Here is a 21,737-nt window from a genome sequence, read left to right as displayed (position 1 = left end):
AACATTGTGGCTATTAGGAGGTATTTTTCCTGAAATAACTCCATCAGGAAATAGAAGGAATTTTGCAATACCACATTATGGCCACTAGATGGAGCCAATGATCATAGGAAATCACTGTATGAAATAAAATACGACCAATATTCGTCATGGATGGTCACATGCAATCAAACAGAAGAAAAAACAGACCTCTAATTATTTGCGAAGGTTTACACCACAAAATTTACTCAGTTAACAATAAGGAAACAGTGACTTCATTTTTATTTTGTATTGCTATCGATGGCCAACATGGTACATCACTTCATCCATAAGGAACAATTCCCTCACTCATGACAGGAATATGGCTTCTCCTTTGTGTGCAATTTCTGATGTGTGTAAAGATGGCACTTCTGTGAAAAACATTTCCCGCACTCAGGACAGGAGAACGGCTTCTCCCCCGTATGAGACCTCTGATGTCTGTAAAGATGTGACCGATCTGAAAAACCTTTCCCGCACTTAGAACATGAATACGGTTTTTCTCCCGTGTGAGACCTTTGATGTGTAATAAGGTCTACTTTTTGTACATAACATTTCCCGCACTCAGGACAGAAAAAAGGCCTCTCACCCGTGTGAGACCTTTGATGTGTGATAAGGTTGGACCTCTGTGAAAAACATTTCCCGCACTCAGAACAGAAATACGGTTTTTCCCCAGTGTGAGACCTCTGATGTGTGACAAGATCTGCTTTTTCTACAAAACATTTTCCGCACTCAGAACAGGGATAAAGCCTCTCACCCGTGTGAGACCTTTGATGTACTAAGAGATTGGACCTCTGTGAAAAACATTTCCCGCACTCAGAACAAAGATGTGTCTTTTCCCCAGTGTGAGACCTCTGATGTCTGACAAAATTGGATCTGTTTGCAAAAGATCTCCCACACACAGGACAGGAATACGGCCTCTCACCTGTGTGCAATCTCCGATGTTTTGTAAGGTAGGATTTCTCTGAAAAACATTTCCCGCACTCAGGGCAGGAATGTGCTTTCTCACCTGTGTGGATTCTTTTATGCACTTTAAAACTGCACTTAAAACGGAAACACTTCCCGCACTCAGTACAGGAAAACCTCTTATCTGTTGGAAGGATGTCACCGTCCCTCACAATTTGAGGTTCCTCGGGATAAGAGGAATACGATGGTCCGGCACCGTCCCGCACAGTCTGAGGTTCCTCGGGATAAGAGGAATACGATGGTTTAGCACCATCCCACACAGTCTGAGGTTCCTCAGGATAAGAGGAGGAATACGGTGGTCCAGCACCGTCCCGCACAGTCTGAGGTTCCTCAGGATAAGAGGAATACGATGGTCCGGCACCGTCCCGCACAGTCTGAGGTTCCTCAGGATAAGAGGAATACGATGGTCCATCTACACTGTGTGGTGCCGGATGGACATTTGAGGTAGTCGGGTTTTCTCCTGGACTATACTGTGTGATGTCCTCATCTTCTACTTTACAGTCTGGAGACAAAGTGAGACAATCCTCTGAGGTTTTCCTCATCTCCCGTCCATCTACTAAAACAGAAATACAAAGATTATTACTAGACATGAGATGATTGGTTCCCCTAAACCAGGACTCCGCCCACATCAGGCAGCTTTGTCTCTGAGGATCTTACAATTCCCCCCTCAAGGTAACTAGTAAATGGGTCCTCTGATCTCCTACCAGATCATTTCTTTATTCATGGACCTTAGTCAGAGAGGGAGGAAACAACGAGAACTGTCTTCTATAGGAGTGACAGTGATGAGGGGATTATAGGACGAGTGTCCCCTCCCCCTCTATCACTCATTGCCATCTTCCCAACACAAGAAGTCCTGCACTTCCTTATTTACTCCATGATTCAGTCATGAATAACAGCGGGGCTGAGCCCCACCAGAGGTCAGAGAGTGAGGATGGGGGGAGAACAACCAAGATGAAGACTGGACTGATCCTGAAGACCCCCATCATTGGGTTATTGACTCCTCCCTCATTATCACTTCCTGTTTAAGATTCCAAAGTGTGAGAATGTTATCACATTATTATCACCATGTAAAAGTCTGTGCTCCAATCATTATTGGCAGTACTGTATTATTACAATTTACAGTGCCTTGCAAAAGTATTCGGCCCCCTTGAACTTTTCAACCTTTTGCCACATTTCAGGCTTCAAACATAAAGATATAAAATTTTAATTTTTTGTGAAGAATCACCAACAAGTGGGACACAATTGTGAAGTGGAACGAAATCTATTGGATATTTTAAACTTTTTTAGCAAATAAAAAACTGAAAAGTGGTGCGTGCAAAATTATTCGGCCCCTTTACTTTCAGTGCAGCAAACTCACTCCAGAAGTTCAGTGAGGATCTCTGAATGATCCAATGTTGTCCTAAATGACTGATGGTGATAAATAGAATCCACCTGTGTGTAATCAAGTCTCTGTATAAATGCACCTGCTCTGTGATAGTCTCAGGGTTCTGTTGAAAGCGCAGAGAGCATCATGAAGACCAAGGAACACACCAGGCAGGTCCGTAATACTGTTGTGGAGAAGTTTAAAGCCGGATTTGGATACAAAAAGATTTCCCAAGCTTTAAACATCCCAAGGAGCACTGTGCAAGTGATCATTTTGAAATGGAAGGAGTATCAGACCACTGCAAATCTACCAAGACCTGGCCGTCCCTCTAAACTTTCAGCTCAGACAAGGAGAAGACTGATCAGAGATGCAGCCAAGAGGCCCATGATCACTCTGGATGAACTGCAGAGAACTACAGCTGAGGTGGGAGAGTCTGTCCATAGGACAACAATCAGTCGTACACTGCACAAATCTGGCCTTTATGGAAGAGTGGCAAGAAGAAAGCCATTTCTCAAAGATATCCATAAAAAGTCTCGTCTAAAGTTTGCCACAAGCCACCTGGGAGACACACCAAACATGTGGAAGAAGGTGCTCTGGTCAGATGAAACCAAAATCCCACAATGCAAAACGAAATGTTTGGCGTAAAAGCAACACAGCTCATCACCCTCAACACACCATCCCCACTGTCAAACATGGTGGTGGCAGCATCATGGTTTGGGCCTGCTTTTCTTCAGCAGGGACAGGGAAGATGGTTAAAATTGAGGGGAAGATGGATGCAGCCAAATACAGGACCATTCTGGATGAAAACCTGTTGGAGTCTGCAAAAGACCTGAAACTGGGACGGAGATTTATCTTCCAACAAGACAATGATCCCAAACATACAGCAAAATCTACAAAGGAATGGTTCACAAATAAACGTATCCAGGTGTTAGAATGGCCAAGTCAAAGTCCAGACCTGAATCCAATCGAGAATCTGTGGAAAGAGCTGAAAACTGCTGTTCACAAACGCTCTCCATCCAACCTCACTGAGCTCGAGCTGTTTTGCAAGGAAGAATGGGCAAGAATTTCAGTCTCTCGATGTGCAAAACTGATAAAGACATACCCCAAGCGACTTGCAGCTGTAATCGCAGCAAAAGGTGGCTCTACAAAGTATTAACGCAAGGGGGCCGAATAATTTTGCACGCCCCACTTTTCATTTTTTTATTAGTTAAAAAAGTTTCAAAAATCCAATAGATTTCGTTCCACTTCACAATTGTGTCCCACTTGTTGGTGATTCTTCACAAAAAATAAAAATGTTATATCTTTATGTTTGAAGCCTGAAATGTGGCAAAAGGTTGAAAAGGTTCAAGAGGGCCGAATACTTTCGCAAGGCACTGTAAGTCCAAAATGAAGAAAATGTTCAGGCCCTGTATTTAGGTAAACCCTCCTTAGGAACAAAACCTCCCCTTATCCTGCTAAACCCGAGCATGAAGCTGAAGACCCAAGACCCTTGCTCCAGGTGCCTAGGTTGAGCAATGCCTATGGCAAAAATCAACATTTTACTACCAGCTGAACCCCAGAATCTACACAAATGCAGTCTAGATACAGTGGTGTGAAAAAGTGTTTGCCCCCTTCCTCATTTCCTGTTCCTTTGCATGTTTGTCACACTTAAGTGTTTCGGAACATCAAACCAATTTAAACAATAGTCAAGGACAACACAAGTAAACACAAAATGCAATTTGTAAATGAAGGTGTTTATTATTAAAGGTGAAAAAAAAATCCAAACCATCATGGCCCTGTGTGAAAAAGTGATTGCCCCCTAAACCTAATAACTGGTTGGGCCACCCTTAGCAGCAACAACTGCAACCAAGCATTTGCGATAACGTGCAATGAGGCTTTTACAGCGTCCTGGAGGAATTTTGGCCCACTCATCTTTGCAGAATTGTCCTAATTCAGTTACATTAGAGGGTTTTCGAGCATGAACGGCCTTTTTAAGGTCATACCACAACATCTCAATAGGATTCAGGTCAGGACTTTGGCTAGGCCACTCCAAAGTCTTCATTTTGTTTTTCTTCAGCCATTCGGTGGTGGACTTGCTGGTGTGTTTAGGATCATTGTCCTGCTGCAGAACCCAAGTTCGTTTCAGCTTGAGTACACGAACAGATGGTCGGACATTCTCCTTCAGGATCTCTTGGTAGACAGCAGAATTCATAGTTCCTTTTATCACGGCAAGTCTTCCAGGTCCTGAAGCAGCAAAACAGCCCCAGACCATCACACTACCACCACCATATTTTACTGTTGGTATAATGTTCTTTTTATGAAATGCAGTGTTCCTTCTACGCCAGATATACTTGGACACACACCTTCCAAAGAGTTCCACTTTTGTCTCATCGGTCCACAGAATGTTGTCCCAAAAGTCTTGGGGATCATCAAGATGTGTTGTGGAGAAATTGAGACGAGCTTTGATGTTCTTTTTGCTCAGCAGTGGTTTTCTCCTTGGAACTCTGCCATGCAGGCCATTTTTGCCCAGTCTTTTCCTGATGGTGGAGGCATGAACGCTGACCTTAACTGAGGCAAGTGAGGCCTGCAGTTCCTTGGACGTTGTTGTGGGGTCTTTTGTGACCTCTTGGATGAGTCGTCGCTGCGCTCTTGGGGTAATTTTGGGCGGCCGGCCACTCCTGGGAAGGTTCACCACTGTTCCATGTCTTCGCCATTTGTGGATAATGGCTCTCACTGTGGTTCGCTGGATTCCCAAAGCTTTGGAAATGGCTTTATAACCCTTTCCAGACTGATAGATCTCAATTACTTTCTTTCTCAATTGTTCCTGAATTTCTTTGGGTCTCGGCATGATGTGTAGCTTTTAAGGCTCTTCTGGTGGACCTTACTGTGTCAAGCAGCTCCTATTTAAGTGATGCCTTGATTGTGAACAGGTGTGGCAATAATCAGGCCTGGGTGTGGCTAGAGAAATTGAACTCAGGTGTGGACAACCAGTTATAGTATGTTTTAACAAGGGGGGCAATCACTTTTTCACACAGGGCCATGATGGTTTGGATTTTTTTTCACCTTTAATAATAAACACCTTCATTTACAAATTGCATTTTGTGTTTACTTGTGTTGTCCTTGACTGTTGTTTAAATTGGTTTGATGTTCCGAAACACTTAAGTGTGACAAACATGCAAAGGAACAGGAAATGAGGAAGGGGGCAAACACTTTTTCACACCACTGTACATAAATTGTGTCTGCAACATAGAGAAGGAAGATTATCCAAAAGAAATCCAGGACTACGGGACGGGGAACACAGCTCAGGAAAGTGACCAGGGGATTACAGACTGATATCACCCATTCCTTAACCTACTCTGGATCAGTGAGCAGTATGGGTGGAGGAATGTATTTAGTGTTAATGACCCACCTGTGCTGATCTCTGTAGGAGTGTCCTCCTCTATAAATGTCCCCGTTATTCCATCCTCCTCCATAGACTGCTGATCATCCCTCACATACCTCTCTTCTTCTTCTTCTGCTTTACCCTCAACTTTCATATCTGTCACATCTTCACACTGAATATAAAATAATATTGACACCAATTGTAACAATGCAGATAATGTACAGATACTATCAGTGATTGCTCCTCACCTACCTGATGATGGTGGGGGATGGTGTGACCTTCCTGTGTGGAATCCCGGGAATACAGAGGACGGGGACATCTCTCTGGTGGGTTCCCATTACTGGATCCATCTGTAGGAAACACACACACTGACTGAATACATTGTTTCTATGTGTTTATCAGATGATGGGGGATCTAGGTGGAGCCTCCGTACTGCTCTCTCCTTTACAATAAAGTCTCCTCTTACCCGGTGATGTGAGGGGCGGCTGATTGTCCATCATGACGTCCTTGTAGAGATCCTTGTGTCCTTCTAAATACTCCCACTCCTCCATGGAGAAATAGACAGTGACATCCTGGCACCTTATAGGAACCTGACACACACAATGATACAGTCACCATCCAGACACATCCCTTGTCTGTTACTGGATAATCTCCCAGAATTCTCAGAATCCTCCTCACCTCTCCTACCAGCAGCTCCATCATCTTCTTGGTGACTTCTAGAATCTTCTGCATGTTGTGTCTCTCAGGTTTAAGGGAATCACATGGAGGCACTGTGATGGTCATATGATCACCTGACTTCAGAGGAAAATTCTGTATTGAAAAAATAAGAACATTATTCTAAAATCCCAGAATCCTCCTCACCTCTCCGGTCAGGTCTGTGTTTTATTAATAGAGATAAGAGTGATATCATGTGACCTCCCAGAATCCTCCTCACCTCTCCGGTCAGCAGGTAGATGATCTGCAGGGTGAGTTTTAGGATCTTCTCAGTCATGTGACTCCGGTCCTCCTCCATCCTCATTGGTGCCATCATTTGATCTATACAGGTCTCCTTGTAGACGGATAACTTTGGGAAATGAAAGCAAGAATTATTTGGATGGTATTGGTCACAGAATAACAGGGTTAGGGGGAGAGAGAGGTAATAGGAGGGTTCCTGTACATTTAAGAACTACTGACCCCATGTGAACTTATTCAGTTTGGACTATTTCGTTTTTGTTACATTTTCGAGGTCCTGGCACCCTCATGACCCACCAGATCAGAAATTCCCTTTTCTCTGTTTGTTTTCTGAACTGGTTTTGATTAGTTTTAGATCTGAAGACAAGGAATGATAACTACAACTTCTATAACTTCTTTTGACTTGTCTTGCTTTGAGGTCAATGTAGGGTCATCATGATGTCCAGGAAGGGAACTTCCTGGACATCATGGAACTCGCCAGAGTTGCGGACTCATCTAGATGGTTGCCAGAACTCGGTCTAGAAGGCTCCAATCTCTGGCAGCCTGCTGACTGATAGGAGTGATGTCACTGTCACTCTCTGCAGTAAGAGAAGGGATTGCATAGCAGGAGGATGCTGCTGGTGGAGTAGAGAGCTATAGGGAAGGATTCTATTCTCATCCCTCTAATGGCAGCCCGGTGTGGGTAGGAGGAGGACAGCAGGGGGTGAGAAATTTGTTCTCTTGGTTTACAAGTATACTGTAATATCCAGGACATTGTAAAGAGTGGCGGTGGGTTCCTGGGGCTCTGAATTTCAGCACCGGGTACTGCCAGAACCTGTGTCATGAGAGGGCATTGGACTGCCTGCCCTGAAGCACAGCACTGATCTCTAAACACACATTAGGTGAGGCTGTGCAAGGAGACCTCCTCAAAGAAGGAGTGCCCTGCGAGGGGTGAATGACTGCCTTTTCCTATTCCTTTTACTATTCTGTTACTTTCCTTGCAGGAGTTCTGTAACAAGGTCTGTAAAGTAAGTGCAGATGGAAGGACCACCATAGAGCAAGAGCCCCCCATCCTTCCCCCCGAAGTCTTACAGTCTCATTTTCCCTCAGAGCACTGCTGTCTCCATCAAAGGCCCAGAGTCCTTCAGCTTCACTATTCCCTTAGAGCCCTTCAACGCCACTATTTTCTCAGGGGTCCCGAATTCCTTCAGCCTCCGTACCCCCCCCACAACTACCCTAATTTCCTCAGAACCCTCAGTATTTTCCTCCCTCTGACACCAGTGATGGAACATATTTTTCACGTCAGGCTGAGGAATGTTTTCTTCCTCCTCACCAGCAATGTAAGGGGCTCCATACTCCTGACCCCGGCACTCCATCGTTGCCCTTTGTAGACCATGTATGGTCAGAATGGTCATTGTCTATTTATTTTCAGTGCTGTGTGTTTGGAGGACCATATTACTAGAATTTATCTCCAAAACTAAGACAATGTTCTGGCCTCGTGAGAAATTGTTCTGGCTCTGAAGGGGTCAGTCTAAGTTTCCACACTATATATGTGTGTGTCATCATCTGCTGGAGATAAAATATGTCAACCGTGGATGTGGAGGAAGAGGACGGACATGACGGGGGTGTTACTGGGTGTAAATATCAAATAATATCTTATTACCTCCTCTGCTGCCAAGTTCCACCAAAGTCTCCTCTTTACTTCCTCCCGCTTCACCTCTCACCCGGAACTTCCCATTTATACCTGACATCACTTCCTGTCTTCCATAGAGACTTCCTGTCTGGGTAGAAATTAGATCACCACCTTGTGGAGCTCAGAGGAACTGCAGCCCCCCGAGAAACGTCTCGTAGTGTGAACACGGCCTTGTGCTGTGTGTGTATATACTGTATATCCTTATAGATGGGGTCATCTCCACTCCCACCAAGGGGGGTAGGAATATATTACTGCCTAGTCCAGACTTTCTCAGCCAGGGTTCCTATACAAAGGTTTCTAGGGGTTCCTTGAAAAATGAACAGTTTCTATCTTCTATACATGGCTTTGGAAGGTTCCTAAGACTATTTCCATCTACACCTGACTTCAATATACATTTGGATAACACACTGTCTCCCCGCCCAAATCACATTGTTAAGTGAAGACTTCATATGTGTGTATCACCATCTGAAATGCTTTGATTGTATTCTTTGAATGTAATTATGGTGGCTGTGAGATAGATTTCTCCACCCTATGAATTTTTTAAATATCATTTTTTTATTTGAAGTATTTTCTTTTTAATGCAACAGTCTCTTTATTTGACTTCGCTTTTCCTGGTTCCCGCACTTTCCCGGGAGATTGGCAATTTTTTGGCCTTGTGACACCCCAAAATTCTGGTGTTCTGACAGATAGTGTCTGGGCCGTACTGCGGGACAAGGAGAAGCCGAACATCTCCGAAGAAGAACGGCGCCTGCGCCCTGAGCCCAGGTTGAAGCCCCACTATCCAAGTGGACATAGGGTCGCTAGGGTTCGCTCGGCTCTTTTATATTCTAACTCTATGTCCGCTTGGATGGTGGGTCTTGAACCTGGACACAGTGCGCAGGCGCCGTTCTTCTTCAGAGCTGTTCGGCTTCTCGGCGGACATTCTGTGATGGGGGACAGTATCTGATAGGACACCGGCTATGCGGGTGAGGTTCCTTTTTTTTCTCCAAAATCAACCATTTCACATGGGCTTAATCCTTAATTTTGAGGGATATACTGAGGGGTAGGGATGAGCTCGTGTTCGATTCGAAAGCATGTTCGACTTGAACATCGGCCGTTCGTCTGTTCGGTGAATTCAGAACTTTGTGGACAGTTCACACCAAATTCATGTGGCACGAACGGTCCACAATGCACTACGCCATCGCAGTGCATTGCTGGCTCATGATTGGCCAAGCATGCACTGTGACCCCGCATGCTTGACAATTCACAGTGCCAGCAGCGAGGAGAGCCATAATTAATTATAGCTCAGGGGGTTTAGTACACGCCCAACACGCCTTGTGTAGTGTGTTGGCGTGCAGGGAAAGTGCTAGATAGGCAGGGACAGTGTGTTCTTTTCTCAGCCATCTGCAGGAGTTAGTGGGTGTTGTGTGCCTCCAGCACAGTATACACCTGTATCTAACCTTTATTGCTGGTGTTCTCTAATACAGGCATCTGAAGGAGTTAGTGGGTGTTGTGTGCCTCCAGCACAGTATACACCTGTATCTACCCTTTATTGCTGGTGTTCTCTAATACAGGCATCTGCAGGAGTTAAAGTGGGTGTTGTGTGCCTCCAGCACAGTATACACCTGTATCTACCCTTTATCGCTGGTGTTCTCTAATACAGGCATCTGCAGGAGTTAAAGTGGGTGTTGTGTGCCTCTAGCACAGTATACACCTGTATCTACCCTTTATCGCTGGTGTTCTCTAATACAGGCATCTGCAGGAGTTAAAGTGGGTGTTGTGTGCCTCTAGCACAGTATACACCTGTATCTACCTTTTATTGCTGGTGTTCTCTAATACAGGCATCAGCAGGAGTTAAAGTGTGTGTTATGTGCCTCCAGCACAGTATACACCTGTATCTACCCTTTATTGCTGGTGTTCTCTAATACAGGCATCTGCAGGAGTTAAAGTGGGTGTTGTGTGCCTCCAGCACAGTATACACCTGTATCTACCCTTTATTGCTGGTGTTCTCTAATACAGGCATCTGCAGGAGTTAAAGTGGGTGTTGTGTGCCTCCAGCACAGTATACATCTGTATCTACCCTTTATTGCTGGTGTTCTCTAATACAGGCATCTGTAGGAGTTAGTGGGTGTCGTGTGCCTCCAGCACAGTATACACCTGTATCTACCCTTTATTGCTGGTGTTCTCTAATACAGGCATCTGTAGGAGTTAGTGGGTGTTGTGTGCCTCCAGCACAGTATACACCTGAAGATACTCCTTATTGCTGGTGTTGTCTGTTGCATAGCTTGCATATTAGCCTTTAAAATGAGCACATTTGATTTCGAATGTTCAAGTCCCATAGACTTTAATAGGGTTCTAAAGTTTGTACGAATTTTAGGTCCGTTCGAAGGTTCTGGTACGAACTGAACCGGTGGGTGTTCGGCTCATCCCTACTGAGGGGCAGATAAGACTCTATGTTTATTAATTTAGGATGCCGGTATACCATGAAGGTTGATTAGTAGTTATGTGTTTTTGAATCTAATACTGTATATATTGATTTATATGCTTTCTTGTAGATCGTTTTCTGACCTAGTATACTCCTGAAGAAGGGGGGTAACCCCCGAAACATGTAGAGTGTGTAACTGGAAGAACAAATCTCCATGTGTAACAGCGCGGGATCATTATTGTATACATCTAAGTTCTTCCAATTTGTGTCAGACAAGTGGATGCTCCATGATTAGCAGCATCTAATCTAATGTATCTACTATTGAAGGCTTTTTTGTGTATAATAAATTTATATATTTTTGAAAATTGACTGTTGTAAGTTTATATCGTACCACGAGTCCATTTTGCCTCCACAACTGTCCAAATTTCTAATTCCTATCTCTCAGTAAAAACTGCCATGAACGATCAGTAAAGGGGGCAGTCTTCCCACTGATGACAATGTAAGAATGTCCATGACTGAGCGAGTTTGGAGTGGAGGAACATGACTGACCTGCACAGAGTCCTGACCTAAAACCGATAGAACACCTTTGGGATGAGTTAGAGTGCAGGCTGCGAGTCAGACCTTCTCATCCAACATCAGCACCTGTCCTCACAAATGCTCTTCTGGAAGAATGGTCAAACTTTCCCATAGACATAGCTGGTATATCTGCAAAGGGGGGGACTCAATATTGAGCCCTATAGACTAAGACTGGTATGCCATTAAAGTTCATGTGTGTGTAATAACAGGTGTCCCAGTACTTTTGGTAATATAGTGTACAGTATCTGTAAGAGGGTAAGTCTTCCCAATGACCACCACACTAGTGTATAATGAGCACAGTGGCCTCCATTACCCATAAATAGAGGATGTTTGGAACCACCAGGACTCTTCATAGATTGGGCAGCCCAGTCAAACTGAGTGATCGGGGGAGAAGAACCTTAGCCAGAGAGCTGACCAAGAACCTGATGATCAATCTGACAGAGCTCCAGTGTTTCTCTGTGGAGAGAGGAGAACCTTCCAGAAGAACAATCATCTCTGCAGCACTCCACCAATCAGGCATGTATGGTAAAGTGGCCAGACGGAAGCCACTCCTCAGTAAAAGGAGACAGCCCACCTGGAGTTTGCCAAAAGGCTCCTGAAGGACTCTCAGACCACGAGAGACAACATTTTCTGGTCTGATGAAACAAAGATTGAAATCTTTGGCCTGAATGGCAAGTGTCATGTTTGGAGGAAACCAGGCACCCCTCATCACCTGGCCAATACCATCCCTACAGTGAAGCATGGTGGTGGCAGCATCATGCTGTAGGGATGTTTTTTAGCTGCAGGAACTGGGAGACTAGTCAGGATTGAGGGAAAGATGAATGCAGCAACGTACAGAGACATCCTTGATGAAAACCAGCTCCAGAGCGCTCTGGACCTCAGACCGGGGCGAAGGTTCATCTTCCAACAGGAGAACCACCCTAAGTACACAGCCAAGATTACAAAGGAGTGGCTACGAGACAACTCTGTGAATGTCCTTGAGTGGCCCAGCCAGAGCCCGGACTTGAACCCAACTGAACATCTCTGGAAAGTTCTGAAAATGGCTGTGCACCGACGCTCCCCATCCAACCTGATGGAGCTTGAGAGGTCCTACAAAAAAGAATGTGAGAAACTGCCCAAAAATATGTGCCAAGCTTGTAGAATCATACTCCAAGAGACTTGAGGCTGTAATTGGTGCCAAAGGGGCTTCACCAAAGTATTGAGCAAAGGCCGAGATACTTGTGTACATGGGAGGAGCCTGTGATACTTGTGTACATGGGAGGAGCCTGTGATACTTGTGTACATGGGAGGAGCCTGTGATACTTGTGTACATGGGAGGAGCCTGTGATACCTGTGTACATGGGAGGAGCCTGTGATACCTGTGTACATGGGAGGAGCCTGTGATACCTGTGTACATGGGAGGAGCCTGTGGTACTTGTGTACATGGGAGGAGCCTGTGATACTTGTGTACATGGGAGGAGCCTGTGATACTTATGTACATGAGGTTTTTTGTTTTTAATAAATTTGCAAAGATTTCACACAAACATATTCACATTGTCATTATGGGGGATTGTTTGTAGAACTTTGAGGAACATAATGAAATACATTTTGGAATAAGGCTAGCATAACAAAATGTGGAAAAAGTGAAGCGCTGTGAATACTTTCCTGGATGCACTGTACTTCTGACCACTACACTCTGTACCCTGGGCTGTATATGATATACCCCTGACCACTGCACTCTGTACCCTGGGCTGTATACGATATACTCCTGACCACTGTACTCTGTACTGTATATGATATACTCCTGACCACTACACTCTGTACCCTGGGCTGTATATGATATACTCCTGACCACTACACTCTGTACCCCGGGCTGTATACAATATACTCCTGACCACTGCCGTCTGTAACATGGGCTGTGTATGATATACTCCTAACCACTACACTCTGTACCCTGAGCTATATACGATATACTCCTGACCACTACACTCTGTACCCTGGGCTGTATATGATATACTCCTGACCACTGCACTCTGTACCCTGGGCTGTATAAGATATACTCCTGACCACTGCACTCTGTACTGTATATGATATACACCTGACCACTACACTCTGTACCCTGGGCTGTATATGATATACTCCTGACCACTGCACTCTATACACAGGGCTGTATAAGATATACACCTGACCACTACACTCTGCACTCTGGGCTGTATATGATATACATCTGACCACTGCGCTCTGTACCCTGGGCTGCATATGATATACTCCTGACCACTGCACTCTGCAGCTTCCGTTGTATACGATATACATCTGACTACCGCATTCTAGGTCATTATTTAAGGTGGACTCTAAACTGATGACCTGTAAAGATTTTTTTTAACGCTTCGTTAAACTGAAACTGAAGATTTTTCATAATTTTTTTTATTTTATTTTTATTATTATTTATTTAATAGATATACAATTATCATTTTGCCTTGAAAAAGATTGTAGCGAAAACACAAGGAAATAGTAAAGGTAGAAATACAACTGGTAATGGAGACCAATTTCCTCTCCTTGAATGAACGTCTTCTGAATTTTAGGTCACACATGGAGGTTGGAAGCAGTAAAAACGGCGGTCTGACCACCCAGCTAAACATTAACATATAGCAGACCATGACTGCACACAACATACATTGTGGCCACAGCAAAACTAGTGGCTATAAGGAGGTATTTTTCCTGAAATACCTCCATCGGGAAATAGAAGAAATTTTGCAATACCACATTATGGCCACTGGATGGCGCCAATGATCATAGGAAATCACTGTATGAAATAAAATGCGACCAACATTGGTCATGGCTGGACACATGCCATCAAATATTTAAAAAAAAAAAAAAAACAGCCCTATAATTATTTGCGAAGGTTTCCACCACAAAACACACTCCGCTAACAAAAGTTAGAGACTCCATTTTTTTTTTCTCCTGCTATCAATGGCCGACACGGCACAACACTTCATCCATGTCTTTGGTGATCTCGGATCTCCTTATCAACTGTTTCTTATGTTGTTGCCTTTTTATTTGGAAATTACATTTTATTATTCCCCACGTGGGTGTGGCCCCTTTCTCAATACTATGTTTCAATGGGAGAAACATTTACCGATCCGACCTCTAGATGGCACTGTTGTATCATTCATTCCATAGGACATCTTTGTCAAAAGGTCAGGCTATATTTGAGGCCTATCAACTGTTTCTTCCATGATGAAGATCAGCCATGGAGTATATCTGATGGCGGACTTTCCGAACGGGCTACTTGCCCACACATGGCACTTTTTCAGCGGACTAATACGGGGTACTAAGTCCGCCGGACTATCTGCCGTACTTTTGAAATGAACGGACTCGCCCACAGACGCAGAGGAAAGTCCGTTCATTTTGAGCGCGTCTCCAGGTAGCCGGGGCCAGCGAAGGAGGCGTCGCTGGCCCCGTCACCTGGTATGGACTTAAAGGGGAATCCCTACGCCGAAAAAAAATCAGTGTGGGGGTCCCCCCCAGGTCCACATCAGACCCTTATCCGAGCACGCTACCCGGCTGGCCAGGAAAGGGGGGGACGAGCCAGCGCCCCCCCTTCTGAGCCGTACCAGGCCACGTGCCCTCAACATGGGGGGGTGCCTTGAGGAAGGGGAGCCCCCCCCACCCTAAAGCACCTTGTCCCAATGTTGATGAGGACAAGGGCCTCTTCCTTCCCGACAACCCTGGCCGGTGGTTGTCGGGGGTCTGCGGGCGGGGGGCTTATCGGAATCTGTGAGCCCTTTTTAATAAGGGGGCCCCCGGATACCAGCCACCCGCCCTATGTGAATGAGTATGGGGTACAATGTACCCCTACCCATTCACCTGTAAAAATAAATAAAACACAACACGCAAGGGTTAAAATAGTTTATTGCACAGCTCCGGGGGTCTTCTGTCCATCGTCGGGGGTCTTCTCGACGGACTCCTCCGCTATCTTCTTCTAGCTCTTTTACTAGCGGAGGAGCCCGGCTTTCTTCTTCGCCGTCGCCCTCTTCTTCCGACTTCGGGGGTCTTGTCCCCCTTTTCGGTTCTTCTTGCCGGGCCACCGCGCCTTCTTCTAGCTCTTTTACAGGCGGTGGCCCGGTCTTCTGACGCCGCTTTCGCCGTCTTCTGTTCTTCTCTTCAGATGTTGCCTCGTCGCTCTCTCTGCTCACAATGACGGGGACGCGGCGCCTTATATAGGGACATCACCGGATGATGTCCCTGCCCAGTACGATGTCACAGTCCCAGCATCCTCTGGGACTGTGACATCATACTGGGCGGGGACATCATCCGGTGATGTCCCTATATAAGTCGCCGCTCGCCGCGTCCAGTCATTGTGAGCAGAGAGAGCGACGAGGCAACATCTGAAGAGAAGAACAGAAGACGGCGAAAGCGGCGACAGAAGACCGGGCCACCGCCTGTAAAAGAGCTAGAAGAAGGTGCGGTGACCCGGCAAGAAGAACCGAAGAGGGGGACAAGACCCCCGAAGTCGGAAGAAGAGGGCGACGGCGAAGAAGAAAGCCGGGCTCCTCCGCTAGCAAAAGAGCTAGAAGAAGATAGCGGAGGAGTCCGTCGAGAAGACCCCGAAGACGGAAGACCCCCGGAGCTGTGCAATAAACTATTTTAACCCTTGTGTGTTGTGTTTTTTTTTTTTTTACAGGTGAATGGGTAGGGGTACATTGTACCCCATACTCATTCACATAGGGTGGGGGGCCGGTATCCGGGGCCCCCCTTATTAAATAAGATAAGCCCCCCCCCCGCCCGCAGACCCCAACAACCAATGGCCAGGGTTGTCGGGAAGAGGCCCTTGTCCTCATCAACATGGGGACAAGGTGCTTTGGGGTGGGGGGCCCCCTGGTACGGGCTCGCTCGTCCCCCCCTTTCCTGGCCGGCCGGGTAGCGTGCTCGGACAAGGGTCTGATGTGGACCTGGGGGGACCCCCACGCCGATTTTTTTCGGCGTTGGGGGTTCCACTTTAAGTCCATACCAGGTGACGGGCCAGCGACGCCTCCTTCGCTGGCTCTGGCTACCTGGAGACGTGCTCAAAATGAGCGGACTTTTCTCCGGGCGGGAAAAGTCTGTTCATTTCAAAAGTACGGCGGACTGGCACACACACGGCCGGATTGTCTGCCGAAATGCGAGTCCAACGGAAAGATTGCAGTGCAAAACTACTTTCTAAGTCCGCCGTACTTTTGGGTAAAAAAAAAAGTCCGCTGGAGGCTACACACGGGGGGATTGTCCGGCTGACTTTTCCACCAGATTGTTTGATCATGTGTACGCGGCATGAGGTGTATATCAGGGTGTGCTTCTTCCCCACATGTCCAGCAGCATTCATATACAAGACATTTCCCGCACTCACTAATACACCCCGAGGGTTGTGTGGGGTCCCTGATGTACAGGAAGCCAGGACTTCAGTGAAGAACAATTCCCTCACTCAGGACAGAAATACGGCTTCTCCTTTGTGTGCAATTTCTGATGTGTGTAAAGATGGGACTTCTGTGAAAAACATTTCCCGCACTCAGGACAGGAATATGGCTTCTCCCCCGTGTGCAGCCTCTGATGTCTGTAAAGATGTGACCTATCTGAAAAACATTTCCCGCACTTAGCACATGAATACGGTTTTTCTCCTGTGTGAGATCTCTGATGTGTGATAAGGTCTGCTCTTTGTACATAACATTTCCCGCATTCAGGACAGGAAAAAGGCCTCTCCCCCGTGTGAGTCCTCTGATGGGTGGTAAGAGTGGACTGCTGTGCAAAACATTTCCCGCACTCAGAACAGAAATATGGTTTTTCCCCCGTGTGAGACCTCTGATGTGTGACAAGTTCAGCTTTCTCAACAAAACATTTCCCACACTCAGAACAGGCATAAAGCCTCTCACCCGTGTGAGACCGTTGATGTACTGAAAGATTGGACTTCTGTGAAAAAAATTTCCCGCACTCAGAACAGAAATGTGTTTTTTCCCCCGTGTGAGACCTCTGATGTCTGACAAAATTGGATCTGTTTGCAAAAGATCTCCCACACACAGGACAGGAATACGGCCTCTCACCTGTGTGCAATCTCCGGTGCTTCTTAAGGTAAGATTTCTCTGAAAAGCATTTCCCGCACTCAGGGCAGGAATGTGGCCTCTCACCTGTGTGGATTCTTTTATGCACTTTAAAACTGCACTTAAAACGGAAACACTTCCCGCACTCAGTACAGGAAAACCTCTTATCTGTTGGAAGGATGGCCCCATCCCTCACAATCTGAGGTTCCTCGGGATAAGAGGAATACGATGGTCCGGCACCGTCCCGCACAGTCTGAGGTTCCTCGGGATAAGAGGAATACGATGGTCCGGCACCGTCCCGCACAGTCTGAGGTTCCTCAGGATAAGAGGAATACGATGGTCCATCTACACTGTGTGGTGCCGGATGGACATTTGAGGTAGTCGGGTTTTCTCCTGGACTATACTGTGTGATGTCCTCATCTTCTACTTTACAGTCTGGAGACAAAGTGAGACAATCCTCTGAGGTTTTCCTCATCTCCCGTCCATCTACTAAAATAGAAATACAAAGATTATTACTAGACATGAGCTGATTGGTTCCCCTAAACCAGGACTCCGCCCACATCAGGCAGCTTTGTCTCTGAGGATCTTACAATTCCCCCCTCAAGGTAACTAGTAAATGGGTCCTCTGATCTCCTACCAGATCATTTCTTTATTCATGGACCTTAGTCAGAGAGTGAGGAAACAACGAGAACTGTCTTCTATAGGAGTGACAGTGATGAGGGGATTATAGGACGAGTGTCCCCTCCCCCTCTATCACTCATTGCCATCTTCCCAACACAAGAAGTCCCGCACTTCCTTATTTACTCCATGGTTTAGTCATGAATAACAGCGGGGCTGAGCCCCACCAGAGGTCAGAGAGTGAGGATGGGGGGAGAACAACCAAGATGAAGACTGGACTGATCCTGAAGACCCCCATCATTGGGTTATTGACTCCTCCCTCATTATCACTTTCTGTTTAAGGTTCCAAAGTTGGAGGAAGTTATCACATTATTATCACCATGTAAAAGTCTGTCCTCCAATCAGATATAAAATGTCCAGCTGGTAGGAAATGGGTGTAACAAAAGAGAATCCATATTATGTGTATATATAGCAGTGGGGGGAGGGGAGAGAGGAGAGGTCAGGACTATGTAATGTACAACATATTGTATAAGATACAACAGATAGGACTATATAGTATCAGAATGATGTAATGTACAACATAGAGTATATAGATAAGGTGTTAGGACTATGTAAAGTACAATATAAATGAAATAGTGAATGTATTTACTATTAATGACCCACCTGTGCTGATCTCTGTAGGAGTGTCCTCCTCTATAAATGTCCCCGTTATTCCATCCTCCTCCATAGACTGCTGATCATCCCTCACATACCTCTCTTCTTCTTCTTCTGATTTCACCTCAACTTTAGGATCGCTCAGGTTTTTACTCTTAATATAAAATAATAATAAAACCAATGGTAACAATGCAGATAATGTACAGATCTTAACGATACTATCGGTGATTATTCCTCACCTACCTGATGATGGTGGGGGATGGTGTGACCTTCCTGTGTGGAATCCCGGGAATACAGAGGACGGGGACATCTCTCTGGTGGGTTCCCATTACTGGATCCATCTGTAGGAAACACACACACTGACTGAATACATTGTTTCTATGTGTTTATCAGATGATGGGGGATCTAGGTGGAGCCTCCGTACTGCTCTCTCCTTTACAATAAAGTCTCCTCTTACCCGGTGATGTGAGGGGCGGCTGATTCTCCATCATGACGTCCTTGTAGAGATCCTTGTGTCCTTCTAAATACTCCCACTCCTCCATGGAGAAATAGACAGTGACATCCTGACACCTTATAGGAACCTGACACACACAATGATACAGTCACCATCCAGACACATCCCTTGTCTGTTACTGGATAATCTCCCAGAATTCCCAGAATCCTCCTCACCTCTCCTGTCAGCAGCTCCATCATCTTCTTGGTGACTTCTAGAATCTTCTCCATGTTGTCTCTCTCGGGTTTTAGGGAGTCACATGGAGGCACTGTGATGGTCATATGATCACCTGACTTCAGAGGAAAATTCTGTATTGAAAAAAACAATAAGAAAATCATGTTAGAATCCCAGAATCCTCCTCACCTCTCCGGTCAGGTCTGTGTTTTATTAATAGAGATAAGAGTGATGTCACGTGACCTCCCAGAATCCTCCTCACCTCTCCGGTCAGGTCTGTGTTTTATTAATAGAGATAAGAGCGATGTCATGTGACCTCCCAGAATCCTCCTCACCTCTCCGGTCAGGTCTGTGTTTTATTAATAGAGATAAGAGTGATGTCATGTGACCTCCCAGAATCCTCCTCACCTCTCCGGTCACGTCTGTGTTTTATTAATAGAGATAAGAGTGATGTCATGTGACCTCCCAGAATCCTCCTCACCTCTCCGGTCAGGTCTGTGTTTTATTAATAGAGATAAGAGTGACGTCATGTGACCTCCCAGAATCCTCCTCACCTCTCCGGTCAGCAGGTAGATGATCTCCAGGGTGAGTTTTAGGATCTTCTCAGTCATATGACTCCGGTCCTCCTCCATCCTCATCGGTGCCGTCATTTGATCTATACAGATCTCCTTGTAGACGGATAACTTTGGGAAATGAAAGTAAGAATTATTTGGATGGTATGGGTCACACAATAATAGGATGTGGATATGGGGGGGTAGTAATAGGTAATGTAATGGTAATAGGAGGGTTGCTATACATTTAAGAACTACTGCCCCCATGTGAACTTATTCAGTTTGAACCGTTTAGTGTTTATTACATTTTCAAGGTCCCGGGACCCTCATGGCCCACCGGATCAGAAATTCCTTTTTCTCTGTTTGGTTTCTGAACTGGTTTTGATTAGTTTTAGATCTGCAGACAAGGAATGATAACTACGATCCTTCTTTTGACTTGTCTTGCTCTGAGGCAGTGCCGTGAGGTCAATGTAGGGTCAAACATATTCTTCTTGGCAGGCTGGGGAATGTTTTCTTCTTCCTCACCAGCAATGTAAGGGGCTCTGTGCTCCATACTCCTGATCCCGGCACTCCATCATTGCGATGGCTGCATATTGTAAAGATTGCCCATTTGATGCCTGTGTAATGTAATAATTGCCCTTTGTAGGCCACGTATGGTCAGAATGGTCGTTGTCATGTCTATTTATTTTCAGTTCTGTGTGTTTGGAGGAAGAACGTTGTCTTCATTTTGGAGATAAATTCCACCAATATGGATACTAGTACTAATATTAGTACAATTTATCCCCAAAATTAAGAAAACGTTCTGGCCCCTGTAAGTGGGAAAATGTTCTGGCTCTGAAGGGGTTAATCTATATATTTCTACAGTGTGTGTGTGTCTCATCTGCTGGATATGGAGGAAGAGGACGGACATGACGGGGGGGGGGGGGGGGTTATCTGGGTGTAAATATCAAATAGAATCTTTTTTTTATCCATAAATTTTTTTTTTTAATCAAAAGAGACCATAAAAATTAAGATTGTTGCAAATGGTACATATCATTGTAATGAAAACACATTGTAAAGGCATATACAATAGGCTTCGTTCAAATCTTGATGCCCCAATCCAGCCTACCCCCAAATAGGTTCACGCTGTAGGTCTGGGAGGTCACCACATTGAACCGCTAGTCAGCCTGTACAACTATAAATAAGGGGGAACATTGAGAAGAGGGAGGGTAACAATATAAGAAATTCAGGGAGTAGAGGATAAAATAGATAGTGTTCTACATCCGCCTATTACTTAGTTAATTGAACAGATTATATCCTATTACCTCCTCTGCTGCCATGTTCAAGCAATGTCTATTTCCTTGAGACTCACCTCTCACCCGGAACTTCCTATTTGTACTACTACATCACTTCCTGTGTTCCATAGAGACTTCCTGTCTGGGTAGAAATTAGACCACCATCTTGTGGAGCTCAGAGGAACTGCAGCCCTGAGAAACGTCTCGTAGTGTGAACACAGCCTTGTGCTGTGTGTATGTATTGTATATCCTTATAGATGGGGTCATCTCCACTCCCACCAAGGGGGGTAGGAATATATTCCTGCCTAGTCCAGACTTTCTCTGCCAGGATTCCTACAAAGGTTTCTAGGGGTTCCTTGAAAAATGAACAATTTCTATCCCTCAGTAACAACTGCCATCAATGATCTGTAAGGGGGGGGGGGGGCAATCCTCCCACTGATGACAATGTAAGAATGTCCATAAAGTCATGGATGAGCGAGTTTGGAGTGGAGGAACTTGACTTGCCTGCACATTCATGCTCCCAGCTTTGTGAGAACAGTTTGGGGATGGCCCCCTTCCTGTTCCAACATGGCTGCCTACCAGTGCACAAAGCAAGGTCCATAAAGACCCGGATGAGCGAGT

General features: G+C 45.5%; 2 protein-coding genes across 3 annotated transcripts; both read right to left on the bottom strand.

Annotated features, from left to right (window-relative positions):
* Positions 1-235: 235 nt before the first annotated feature.
* LOC143955637 (uncharacterized) lies at positions 236-21,227 on the bottom strand. Of its 2 annotated transcripts, XM_077465738.1 has the most exons (9): positions 21,147-21,227; positions 19,846-19,974; positions 19,294-19,425; positions 19,082-19,205; positions 18,868-18,965; positions 18,634-18,778; positions 5,955-6,052; positions 5,730-5,874; positions 236-1,534 (listed from the first exon to the last, which is right to left on the bottom strand). In XM_077465738.1, the coding sequence occupies exons 1-9, from the start codon at positions 21,159-21,161 to the stop codon at positions 321-323; spliced, it is 2,100 nt and encodes a 699-aa protein (XP_077321864.1). In that variant the 5' UTR covers positions 21,162-21,227; the 3' UTR covers positions 236-320. The 2 variants fall into 2 exon arrangements, with proteins under 2 accessions (XP_077321864.1, XP_077321865.1); XM_077465739.1 differs by lacking the exons at positions 236-1,534; positions 5,730-5,874; positions 5,955-6,052 and adding an exon at positions 16,149-17,841 and having other exon boundaries at positions 21,147-21,224.
* On the bottom strand, positions 6,060-8,351 carry LOC143956029 (gastrula zinc finger protein XlCGF66.1-like). The gene is made up of 4 exons (XM_077466161.1): positions 8,296-8,351; positions 6,637-6,765; positions 6,381-6,512; positions 6,060-6,292 (listed from the first exon to the last, which is right to left on the bottom strand). The coding sequence occupies exons 2-4, from the start codon at positions 6,730-6,732 to the stop codon at positions 6,101-6,103; spliced, it is 420 nt and encodes a 139-aa protein (XP_077322287.1). The 5' UTR covers positions 6,733-6,765; positions 8,296-8,351; the 3' UTR covers positions 6,060-6,100.
* Positions 21,228-21,737: the final 510 nt, after the last annotated feature.

This window comes from Lithobates pipiens, unplaced genomic scaffold, assembly GCF_037356315.1.
Source record: "Lithobates pipiens isolate NorthernLeopardFrog02 unplaced genomic scaffold, aLitPip1_a1.2 Scaffold_35, whole genome shotgun sequence".
NCBI classification, from domain to species: Eukaryota; Metazoa; Chordata; class Amphibia; order Anura; family Ranidae; genus Lithobates; species Lithobates pipiens.
Note: the sequence above shows the minus strand (reverse complement) of the source record. Positions and strands in the feature narration are given on the sequence as shown.

Excerpts from the sequence above, each read along its gene's own strand:
- LOC143956029 (XM_077466161.1), bottom strand. The coding sequence starts at position 6,732 with ATGATGGCACCAATGAGGATGGAGGAGGACCGGAGTCACATGACTGAG. Across the intron at positions 6,513-6,636 it reads TCTACCTGCTGACCGGAGAG|AATTTTCCTCTGAAGTCAGG; the intron begins GTGAGGAGGATT and ends TTTTCAATACAG. Across the intron at positions 6,293-6,380 it reads TGGAGCTGCTGGTAGGAGAG|GTTCCTATAAGGTGCCAGGA; the intron begins GTGAGGAGGATT and ends TGTGTGTGTCAG.
- LOC143955637 (XM_077465738.1), bottom strand. Across the intron at positions 19,206-19,293 it reads TGGAGCTGCTGACAGGAGAG|GTTCCTATAAGGTGTCAGGA; the intron begins GTGAGGAGGATT and ends TGTGTGTGTCAG. Across the intron at positions 5,875-5,954 it reads CCATCCCCCACCATCATCAG|TGTGAAGATGTGACAGATAT; the intron begins GTAGGTGAGGAG and ends TTTTATATTCAG.